This window comes from Podarcis gaigeae (assembly GCF_964106915.1).
Source record: "Podarcis gaigeae genome assembly, chromosome: 5".
In the NCBI taxonomy this organism is placed as follows: Eukaryota; Metazoa; Chordata; class Lepidosauria; order Squamata; family Lacertidae; genus Podarcis; species Podarcis gaigeae.
In genome coordinates this window covers 80,173,213-80,185,433 of record NC_139681.1, presented here as the reverse complement: position 1 = coordinate 80,185,433, position 12,221 = coordinate 80,173,213, and the positions used below count along the sequence as shown (strand labels likewise).

Below are 12,221 nucleotides of genomic sequence, written 5' to 3'. Positions count from 1 at the left end.
ATATTGCCCAGCAGAGTTTGTTCCCAGAAGCTTTGTCCATGCAAAATAATTCTGTACAAGCCTTGAAAGCGTTGTGGGAGAAAACCCAGCTGAAGGGAACACACAGCTTTGAAACTGCAATGGTTCAGTCTACATTTCCACACCAAAAGGTATTTCCTCTTTCCTCTCCACCCCCAGTGAGCAGTCATGAGGGTGTGATGTGCACATTACTATATGATAGATCAGTGCAGTAGCCACCAAATCTGGACAGCGAGATCAAATCAATGCTGCTCCTCAGAATCATAGTGAAATTTTAGTGGACCATTGGCTGTGGAGTTTATGTGCGAATGCTAGAAGCAACTGAGACAAGATGGGCTTCTTGAAGCACTGAATTCAAGTACTCCGAAGCTGAAAATTCATGGTTGTAAATAAGAGTGTGGATATAATCAAAACTGAGGAAATGGGGAGAATCAATTGGATGCTGTTATCCCTAAATATGAACTCCCTAGAAAGGACATAGAAGTACTGGTAGTGGTGTAGCTCTGCATGTTAAGAGGGTATAAAATTCAGATAAAGTAGAAAACTTGAAGGGACATAGCATACATTTCGTTTCACATGTTTGCAAATATAAAACTGGGAACAGAAAGGTGTTACTTTTAACAGCACCACATAGGAGAGGGCACAGTTTCTTTCTCTGCTTCATGGGTAGCTAATCTTGCATGTGGACTTTTTTTTTGTCATTTGGTGAAAATGTATTATTCCCCTCAACCTTCTAGACACGCTGTTATTTTGATCACCTTTTGGAGACTGAAAAGGAGGGAAAGCATATGGGTTTATCCAGAATGATAAAGGCTATCCTTTTGTAAAGTGCACTTGTCTTGGTCATTTGTCTGACTAATCTAATGTACCAGAAAGAACTTTTGCAAATACAGTGGTACCTCTGGTTGCGAACAGTATCCGTTCCGGAGGCCCATTTGCAACATGAGCAGAACACAACCTGCATCTGCGCGTGTGTAGGTCATAATTTGCCGCTTCTGTGCATGTGCATGACATCATTTTGCACGTCTGCGCATGCATGAGCGGCAAAACACGGAAGCAACCCTTTCTGGTACTTCCAGGTCACTGCGGGACGCAACCTGAAGCAAACATAACATGAGGTATGACTGTATGTACTTTTATATAGACACATATATGTGAGCTTGCATGCAGAGCTTGTCTCCTTTTTTATTTTTGCACAGTCTCTTGTTTTTTAAATGCTGCTCAGAGGTAGCTTGCCTTTGATCATTCAGCCATCATGGCTAATACCAATCCATAGGCCCATCCTCCATGACTGGGGCATATTGGCAGAGGACATTAGAACATAAGAAAAGCCTCCTGGATCAGGCCAGTGGCCCATCTGATCCAGCATCCTGTTCTCACCAAGATGCCTAGGGGAAGCCTGCAAACAGAATCTGAGCTCAGCAGCATGCTAAGAGCAACAGGCATCAGAACTATACTGCCTCTGACAGTGGAGATCAAACATAGTTGTTATGTACTGATGTTCTCACCCTGGGCCAGCAGGGGGATACTATAGATAGTTTTCACTCAGGTCCACATATGCAAATAAGGGATTGAAAGTGACATTCAGTGATTGGATAGTTACAGAAAATGGTTACTGTTGCGTTCTAGTGGAGCTCTATATAAGCAGGCTGGCCGAACCCTTCAGTTCAGTTCAGTTCTGGCCTGTGAATAAACAAGAGCTGTTTGAAGAATCGCTGTGTCGTCTGATATGTTCACCCACAACTTAACAATAGTCATATCTTCTATGAATTCATCGAGGTTGGTGGCCCTCACTATTTTTGGCAGGAGTGAATCCCATAGTTTTACTGTTTGAAGAAGTACATTCTTTTGTCTGTTCTGAATCTTCCAGCATTCGGCTTAATTAGATATCTCCAAGTTCTCAAGGACTGCCTCTCCCCATATGAACCATGTGACCATCATATGAAGCCCTTCTTCCTGTGCTCCCTCCACACGAGGTCCAGCGGGTGGCAACACAAGAACAGGCCTTTTATGCTGTGGCTCCCCATTTGTGGAATGCTCTCCCCAGGGAGTCTCGCCTGGCTCCTTCATTACATATCTTTAGGCGCTAGGCAAAGTGTTCCTCTATAACCAGCCTTTAGCTAGTTAAACCTTCTATGACCTTTTAAATGTGGAAGGGTTTTTTGGTTCATTTTGTTATATATTTTGTTTTCTCATTTTGTATTTATCTGTTGTGAACCACCCTGTTATCTTCAGATTATGGGCAGTATACAAATTTAATAATAATAAAGTGGGGAGGGACTTTTCTCTGTCCACTATCCATGCCATGAATACTTTTATACAATTCTATCGTATTGCTTAAACTAAGTTTAATAAGTTTCTGAACTTGTCACTGCTTGCATTGATGTCCTCTGTACTGTTTTTTGAAAGGTCATTGAGTTTTGTCCCTAATCCCTTGCACATGCAATTGATATCTGGATGGAAAATGAAAATGGTACTTGGCTTTTGCTCTTATTTACAAAAAGAGAGAATAGCTGCCTTTTGCAAATTCACATAATTGTGGGCTATGGCACCGACTCTGCAGGGGTAATGATTTGTGCATGCTCTGTCCTGTCAGCCTTTGCCCTTTAAAAATATCCCTACTTCAAAGCAATTGCAATTTCAAAGATGGCAACGCATTCTGTTTCAAAGCAAAGCAAAAGATTTCTGGTCATAGCTATTAGCCTTTAATTGGGGTTCACGCAAGTGACCAGCATGGATTTTTAAAAAAATGTATTTGAAGTAAGTCTTAACTACCTACAATTTTCTTTTAAAAATAGTAAAAACTGCACACAAACACACACACATATGCACAAACCCTAACTTAAAATTGCATATTTGAAGTCAAGCAAGGAGAGATGCTTTTCTAAAACTTTCACTGACAGAAAAGATCCAGAAAACATGAAGACCAGAAAATAGCAACTTTTGTTTGAATGAGGCTAAACTGCTATAGGATTGACCAACACATTAAAAAATAATAATTTAAGTCCTCCCAATGTCCCCACAAATTGAACAAAAATGATGAAAGTAAAAACAATGTGTTTGTTTGTGTGTTTTTTTTACAAATAAGAGACTCACTTTGTTTCCAGAGCTGCTTACTTACACAAAAACACAGTGAAATAAAAAGCAAACAGCAAAACTGCTCGAGCATACTCCTAATGCCATGTTGGGACATTTTTGAAGCAATCCTCATTCCTCCAATCCCAACTTTCCAAGGCCTCATGACAAGAGATGGGAGTAGATGCATTTGACGTGGGACTGAATTTAAAGCAATCAAATCAAGTCACATGTTTTCTCTGCTTAGAAAAAGTTTGGGTGGGGTTTCCTTTGAGGAGAAGTATAAAATAGGACAAGGAAATAATGTGTGGCTTTGAGGTTTTTTTTGGGGGGGGGATAAAAAATAATCCTTTGCATTCTTATTGAGAGGACTGAAGTATCTTTGGAAATCTCAGTGAAAGAGATTTTATTATATTTGCTTCTAAACATTTGACTGAGTTCCATGAGTTAGTAGTAGTAGTAGCTGCTGCTACCAGGCCTAAGACAAGGGTGTAGTATTTGTCATAGGACGTGGGTGGTGCTGTGGTCTAAACCACTGAGCCTCTTGGGCCTGCCGACCGGAAGGTCAGTGGTTCGAATCCCCATGACGGAGTGAGCTCCTGTTGCTCTGTCCCAGCTCCTGCCCACCTAGCCGTTCGAAAGCACACCAGTGCAAGTAGATAAATAGGTACTGCTGCGGCAGGAAGGTAAATGGCGCTTCCGTGTGCTCTGGCTTCCATCACGGTGTCCTGTTTTGCCAGAAGCGGTTTAGTCATGCTGGCCACATGATCCGGAAAGCTGTCTGTGGACAAATGCCGGCTGCCTTGGCCTGAAAGCAAGATGAGCACCACAACCACATAGTCGCCTTTGGCTGGACTTAACCATCCAGGGGTCCTTTACCTTTTTTAACCTTTACTAGCATACAAAGCCTTGAATGGCTTGGGACTCGAAGTGCTTACCTTCCCCAGTATCAGCCATCTCAGGACCTACCATCAGCAGTGGATGCTCTGTTGGTGGAGTGAGTGTTACCTGGTTGGCACTAACCCATGGCAGAACTTCCTCAGTGGCATTTCCCTGTTTGTGGAAATCATCCCTGGTGAGTTGTCTTCCCCTCTCTCTTGATTATTAGCATCCAGGAGGAACTAAAAAACTTTCCTATTCACCAATGCATTTAATGAGTAAATCTAGGAATCTGAAGGATGCTGTTCTCTGCAACCTTGCAAGTACTAGTTGTGAACCTGCTGCCATTTACATTTTTTAAAAAATATGTCCTTTATTGTTTTCATTTTATTTTCCTACTTCGTTGTTTTCCATCCGGGGAAGGGTGGGACAGAAGTCTAATAAATAAAATAATAGTAGTTTTATCATAATTTTAAAATCTATCCTGCCCTTTCTTCAAAAAGCATCCATTTCTACTCCACTCCTTCATTTTATCCTGCAAAGTACGGTAAGCCTGAGAGATAATGAGCTGACCATGGTCACCCAGTAAACTTTATATCTGAGCAAAAATTTGACCAAGGATTGTCCTTCTCCTAGTTTAATATAACATGCTAATAAGCTAAGCCTTGACCAGCATTCACCAACCTGGGTCTTAACCCTGTGAGGGGTTGTATCTGAGCATAGGACATTGGGAGAGAAGCTTCTTCACTTATTTCCTGCTGCTTTCAGCTCAAAATCACACGCATCCCAGTGATGCTTTGATCTGCTAGATCTTACCTTTAACTTTGGGTAAAGTATGGATAGCAAAGCAGGATGGGGAGAGGGATTTGAAGCTGGAAAGCGACAAGAGTGGAAAGGTCTCACGCTTCCCTTCCTTACTTCCCGATCCACAGCATACCCAAGCTCATTTTGGCTTTTAAACAATGCAGAAAGTTGAGGGTGGCACTCTGCGTAATGTGTAGTTTGAGCTTTAGAGACATAGCACTTGACTGAGGGAACCACCAAGAGAGAGGAAAGTGCTTAGGAAAGTGAAATCCTTCTTGGCCAGAATTCTAATACATCATGCAAAATTCCCCAAAGACATTGAACACGCAGCAACAGCAAGTGCTATTGCTCTCAAATGTATTAGTTGCATAATCATATTACGAGCAGGACAAGGGATCATAAGAAAGATGAACAAGCTTGCCCTGTTGCTCACGTTCTGTAAAAATATGTGCTGAGTCTCCTTATCGCTACAGCCATCTCGTTTTTGCAGAACTGGAGTATGCTAATCCCTCGTAGAAAACTTTGGAAGCTCCTTCTACCTCCTCTGTTTGCCAGCTGAGCTTCTGAAGGGTGGGCTTTGCGTCTTTCTTTTTTTAAAAAAAAAAACAACCTTCATGGCTATTTTCTCTTACTGGGAATTCCCTGATGCTGAGGAAGCAGGGGAAAGCCTATCACAAGCTGGCTATCGCTGAAAGTGGCCAAAACTAGAGCCAAAAGTTAGAGCCAAAGTAGAGCTGAAAGCAGAAAACTTGTCGGTTTCAATGCAGTTCAGCTTCAATTATGTACAAAGCTGGGGACACAGAGGATGTTTTAGAAAACAAACAGAGTGCTGGAAGGGAGTGCTGACCCTCACCTCCCATCTTGCCTCCTTCCAGTTGGAGTCATTTCCAGTAATTGTCAGAGCCCAGCAGTGAGACTATCAGGGCAGGACTTTGGGGCAGAATGACCAGGAGGATACTCCATCCTAATCAGGTTCATTGCTTTCACTGTGACTTACTTCCGAGTAAGGAAGTCTGGGATTGCAGCCTTAGTCCTATTGATTTCTACAGTGTTCCACAGCATAGCTGTCAACTTTTCCCTTTTCTTGTAAGGAATCCTATTTGGAATACGGGAATTTCCCTTTTTAAAAAGGGAACAGTTGACAGCTATGTTGCACAGGCTTAAGAGCCAGAGTATTGACTTAAATGTTTTGTGCTTTGTAGGGTAAATAACTAGGCCCAGAGAGTCTCAGGTGTGATGAGATGCAATTTTCATGTAAGCTCTCCAAGAGAACATCTGGACTACATCAAAGATTTTGCAAAGATTAGATCTGTACCTATGTGCTTCTGATATGAATCTGATCTCCCCCACTCCCTGTGGTTTGTACAGCGTTTGCCGTCAGTCTGCAGGGATGCATGAATATGTGCACTGCAGGTATGGAGACAATCATGCAGACAGTGAGGCATGTGCAGTCTGCATGCCACTGTTAATGCCGTCAGCATGAAGTTCTTCAGTCCCACATCATTCCTGCTTCTAGGGTTACCAATTTCTGCTGCTCCTCATAGTGCCGTAGAAACACACTGCTGTTTACGAAGGATATTGACAAGCTAGAACTTGTGCAGAGCAGGACGACAGAGGTGACAAAGGGTCTGGAAATCAAGCCTTTCCAGGAATGGTTGAGAGAGCAGAGTATGCTTAGCCTGGGGAAGAGAAGACTGAGAAGTGATATAATAGTCATCTTCAGACACCGGAAAGGCTGTTACATGGAAGACGGAGCAAGCTTGCTTCCTGTTGCTCCAGAGTGTAGGACCTAAACCAGTGGATTCAAATTACAGGAGGGGAAATTCTGAATATAGATTAGGAAGAATGTTCTGGTGATAAGAGCTGTTTGACAGTGGATGTCAGGTGTGCATGCAGGAGCCAGGCCCTGTGACCAATAGGCATAGCTGTCAACGTTTCCCTTTTTTAAAGGGAAATTCCCTTATTCCAAATAGGATTCCTCGCAAGAAAAGGGAAAAGTTGATGGCTATGCCAATAGGACTTTGCAGGACTGGGGCCTTCCTAAGTTTTTTCTGAAGAGGCAAGGCGCGGCCTCATAGATGAGGCCGACTGGTAACTCACAGCACCTGGTGGCAAGAGCTGGGAAGGGATATAAGGTCAGCATTTCCCTTTGGCTCTTTGCCACAGCAACATGCTTCCTGCCTTGCTGTGTTTGGCTTCTTGCTTCCTGATCCTTGAACCTCGGCTTCTTGACTCCCTGCTTCTTGATCCTTGGACCCTTGACTCCTTGCTTCTTGACCCTCGGACCCTTGGCTTCCTGACTTCTGGCTTCTGGACTCCTGTTCCTTCTCCCACCCCGCCATCTTGCCCCCAGTCCTGACGTCCCCTGCCGGGACTTTGATCGCCCGTGAACCGGACCGTGACAGTGGAAACCTCAGAAGGTGATGGGCTCTCCTCCATTGGAGGTTTTTAAACAGAGTTTGGATGGCTGTATGTCAGGGATTCTTTAGCTGTGATTCCTGCATTTCAGGGGATTGAACTAGAATGACCCTTAGGACCCCTTCCAATTCTACAAGTCTATGATTCTATGGAATTAAGAAGACACATGGATCTTACCATTCCATGTAGCCAGACTGGGAACTTGGACTTTCAACAAATTCCTCACCAAAGACTCCCAAGTACCATACTTTTCTGTCTATAAGACGCCCCCATGTATAAGATGCCCTCTATTTATGCAGACTAATTTAAGAAAATGGGGGGATATGGCAAAGAGTTACAACCCCCACTTTTTAGTATGATTTTAAAGGAAAAAAGTACGGTAAGCTTAGTAGCCATGGGATCAAAACACATTGTCCTCTTACAGATCAGTAACTGTTTAAAGATCAAGACAGACAGAGAGCAGGTATCATTTGATATTTTTCACAGAGGAGGAACCAGTAGGTGCACTCAAGAATTTCAGTTGAGACTGATGCTTTTAAACTCATTTTAACATCTTGGCTGTGATTCCTGGAAGACCTGCTCCCTGCCTTGCAGGCCGTTTTCCACCTGGGAGAAGGAGTTGAAAATAAAACTACCGATATCCTAATGGGCATTAAACAAATCTATACTTTGCACTTGGAACACTGTGTACAACCCTAGTCACCATACCTCAAAAACAATATTATAGAAAAGGTTTAATTATAACATCTTATGCTTTTTAGCTTAGAACGAAAACATGGTTGGGGTATATGAAGTTATGCATGGTGTAGAGAAACTAGGATGGGGAGAAGTTTTTCTTCCTCTCATATAATACTAGAATGTGGGATCATCCAATGAAGCTGAATGTTGGAAGATTCAGAACAGGAAAAACGAAGTACAGTCGTACCTTGGATCCTGAACTCCCTGGAACTCAGACATTTTGGTTCCCAGAAGCTGCAAACCCAGAAGTGATTTTTCCCGTTTGTGAACGTTCTTTTGGAACCTGAATGCACGACGGGCCTTCCGCGGCTACTGATTGGCTGCAGCAGCTTTGTTTTTGAACGTTTGGAAGACAAATGGACTTCCGGAACGGATTCTGTTCGACTTCCAAGGTACGACTGTACTTCTTTATTCAGCACACAGCTGAAGTATGAAATGCACAACCACAAAATGTAGTGACACCCACTAACGTAGAGGTAAAGGGACCCCTGACCCCTGACTAGTCGTGGCTGACTCTGGGGTTGTGGTGCTCATCTCGCTTTGTTGGCCAAAGGACCTGGTGTACAGCTTCCAGGTCATGTGGCCAGCATGACTAACCCACTTCTGGCGAACCAGAGCAGTGCACGGAAATGCCGTTTACCTTCCCGCTGGAGCGGTACCTATTTATCTACTTGCACTTTGAGGTGCTTTTGAACTGCTAGGTTGGCAGGAGCTGGGACCGAGCAACGCGAGCTCACCCCATCGCGGGGATTCGAACTGCCGACCTTCTGATTGGCAAGTCCTAGGCTCTGTGGTTTAACCCACAGTGCCACCCGTGCCCCTACCCACTAACCTAGGTGGCTTTAAAAGTGGATTAGACAAATCCATGGTTACTAGTTATGATTGCTGTGTACCACTGCCAGTGTCAGAGACTGTATGCCTCTAAATGCCAGCTGTTGCAAATTACAAGTGGGAAGAGTGTTGTGGGGCCCAGGTCTTGCTTGTGGGCATCTGAGAGTCATCTGGTTGACCACTGTAAGTATAGGATGCTGGGCTAGATGGGCCTTTAGTCTGATCCAGGTCTCTTCTCAAGTTTTTATGACATGAATTATTTGTACTCCATTGCCTTCAGTTGTGGAATGTCAATTTTGCAGCTCAAGCAAGGTCTTCCGGGGGGAAAGACCTTTTAATGGAAAATGGAACATGAAAAGGCCAATTGATAAACAGCAAGGAAAACTTGTGAATGGTGATTTACTAAATCTGTTTTTTTGTGTTTTTATTTTAATTTACAACTAGTCCGTCCTATCATAATAAAGCATGTCAACTTCACTACTCTGTTACATTTCATCAGAGACAGCCAGATGTTTTATATCAGTCAGAGAAATTTAGAATGCCGGGCAGTCTGGTTAAAGAAACTTCTCTTTGCTGGGGAATTATTTTTTTTTTTTTTTAAAAAAAGGCTTCATTTTACCCTAGCCAATTGAAATAGCATTTTTAAACATTTGTCACAACTACTCAGGAGGTAGGGAAGACCTTATCCATCCTGTCTATCAGTTATTTGGCATAGTTCCCTCAACCTGGACATATGCCAGCTTTTGCTGTAGTTTTCAAAATGCACATGGATGCTCTGAAGGGATTTAAAAAATGGATTGTGCTTTGTACCAAAGACTAGTGAGGATGCAGTTTTGAGTTGCCCATCACTTGATGCCCAAGTCTGCATAATGCTAAACCGTGATTTGTTAAACTATGGTTTGTTAAACCATGACTTTTACTATCCCACCTACGTGAAGTGCCATTTCCCTGATGGAAATCTCTTCCCAATGTGTGCAAGAAAAAGCAGTGCATTAGATGGACATTTCTGTTATTAGGATATTGTGAGGAAAGAGTTAAGCACCTCTGCCAAATCCAAACTGGAGGCTCATGCAACTGCTTCGTCAGCCAAAGAGAAACATATTTGGAAAGCCAGTGATGGATTTCCCACAGCACATCTACCTTGGTCTGGAATAATTTGTTGAAACAAGAATGGCCGAAAGGCACATGGTTCTACTGAGGCTAAGCAGGCCTAGTCATGTAAGCTGCTCAGTTAGGAGACTGCTGGGAAATCGTGTGTAAGCTTCCTCCCTGGAGGAAGAATCGGGTATCGGTGTGATGAAGAGGCAGCATGGGGGAAACTGGGTTCAGATTGCCTTCCAGTCATGAAGCTTTCTGGTTGACCTTTGGCCAGTCACCGTTGCTTGGCTTCACCTAACCTGAAGGAAAAAGACAGGTTCAGCCAAGGTTTGAGAGGACCACCTACCTCCTAGGATTGTTGTGAGCATTAAATGGACACAGAGAAACATACATGCTATCCTGAGCATGACCCACCTGTCAATTAAAAGGAGCAAAAACGATGTCTAGGGAGGTTGGCAAGAAACATGAGCTGAGGCACAGCCCCTCGTATAAAATACAAGGATGAAATTCAATTTATCATATTGTCAATCATAGACAACAAGTGTTTTATTATGCAGCTACCTGACAATAATAGCCTGTTATTCTTAAACTGAAATCCTATGCAACACTTTCTTGGGAATAAGTCCGATAAAACCCAATGAAATTTACTTCTGAGTAAATACATGCACAGGTGATGTATTAAGTTAGATATATTTTTAAAAATTGCTGGTGCTAAATTCTGGTGAGAGGTTCTTCTCCCACCCCCCTTTTTCCCCCTTTCTCTTTACTTCCACTCATGTAAATTTGAAGTTTACACAATCAGCAAATTTCTCTGGCAGAAGAACATACCCCAGTGACTTCAGTGAAAGGGTTTATGACTTGTATAATTGTAACAGACTGCAGAATATGGCCAAATCAGTGCATATGGGTTAAACAGAGTCTTAAAAAAAAAAAAAGAAATTAGCTAGCAAAGAATGTTGTGTTGTACTCTTCAGTATGCACATACCGCAGAAAATATTTTTATAACGTAGTTCAAATATTCTGGTAAGTAAAATGCTTCCAGATGTATTTATTTCCTAACAGATTTCCGGTCAATTGCTTCATGGATATTTATGAAAGTACATAGGCTATGTTACTTTTTAAACAAACACGGCAACCTCCTTGCGATTCGTTTAGAAATCATTTGTGTTAGCTCATGCTGTCATTTGTGAAGGAAATCTTACTCTGTGTCCTTTAAGGCGTCAACAAAATCTAGGTAACTTTTCCTCTAAAGGGGGAAGAAGAGAAAACTTTGAACAAGTTTCTTGTGGGAGATAAAATGGCATTTCTGTTTTGTCATCAAGCTAAAAGATCTTGTTCTAATAAAATTCAGCCTGTTACAAGAAAGGAATTTCCGACTAAACATTCGGAAAAATTTTCTGACAGTAAGAGCTGTTCGACAGTGGAACAGTCTCCCTTGGTGGGTTGTGGACTTTGCTTCCTTGGAGGTTTCTAAGCAGAGGTTGGATGGTCATCTGTCATGGATGCTTTAGCTAAGATTCCTGCATTGCAGGGGTTGGACTAGATGACACTGGGTCCCTTCCAACTGATTCTATGAATTTAGCTTCAAAATAATCAGTTTTTCTGGGTTAGTTTTAGGGCATCCTAAAGGACATGTATTCCCCTTCATGGATCACTGCTTTGCCATGGCAAAGGGGCTTGAAGGTCCGTATAGTTAAAGTTATAGTTCTCCCAGTAGTGATGTATGGAAGTGAGAGCTGGACCATAAAGAAGGCTGATCGCCGAAGAATTGATGCTTTTGAATTATGGTGCTGGAGGAGACTCTGGAGAGTCCCATGGACTGCAAGAAGATCAAACCTATCCATTCTTAAGGAAATCAGCCCTGAGTGCTCACTGGAAGGACAGATCCTGAAGCTGAGGCTCCAATACTTTGGCCACCTCATAAGAAGAGAAGACTCGTTGGAAAAGACCCTGATGTTGGGAAAGATGGAGGGCACAAGGAGAAGGGGACGACAGAGGACGAGATGGCTGGACAGTGTTCTCGAAGCTACCAGCATGAGTTTGACCAAACTGCAGTGGAAGACAGGAGTGCCTGGCGTGCTCTGGTCCATGGGGTCACAAACTAAATGACTAAACAATAACAAAGGACACGTGTTCCTCACTAGATACCAGATAGCCCAGCAAACAACAGCATGGATCTTCTGCAATCCACAATGACACCTTCACTTTAGCCTGTCATTAGTACAAAAGTGAAGACCATTCAGTCTGGACTATTCTGCAACACTGAGGATCTCCAAAATAATCACTGTGGGGCAGGGATGAGAAGCCATTTTCAGTTGGAGGGCCACAGGAGAATCAGACATAGTGCTCGGTCTGCACTC

At 42.9% G+C, this 12,221-nt stretch overlaps 1 protein-coding gene across 10 annotated transcripts in view; it reads left to right on the top strand.

Moving 5' to 3' along the window:
• Positions 1–12,221, top strand: part of VEPH1 (ventricular zone expressed PH domain containing 1) — a 141,568-nt gene that overhangs the window by 109,327 nt on the left and 20,020 nt on the right. For all 10 annotated transcript variants that reach the window (XR_014564322.1, XM_083739370.1, XM_083739366.1 and 7 more), the window contains one exon: positions 15–149. Coding sequence is in view for 9 of the 10 variants with exons in the window: in XM_083739370.1 (XP_083595496.1) it covers positions 15–149 (135 nt within the window). In the remaining variant the exon portion in view is untranslated. The remainder of the gene's footprint in view (positions 1–14; positions 150–12,221) is intronic.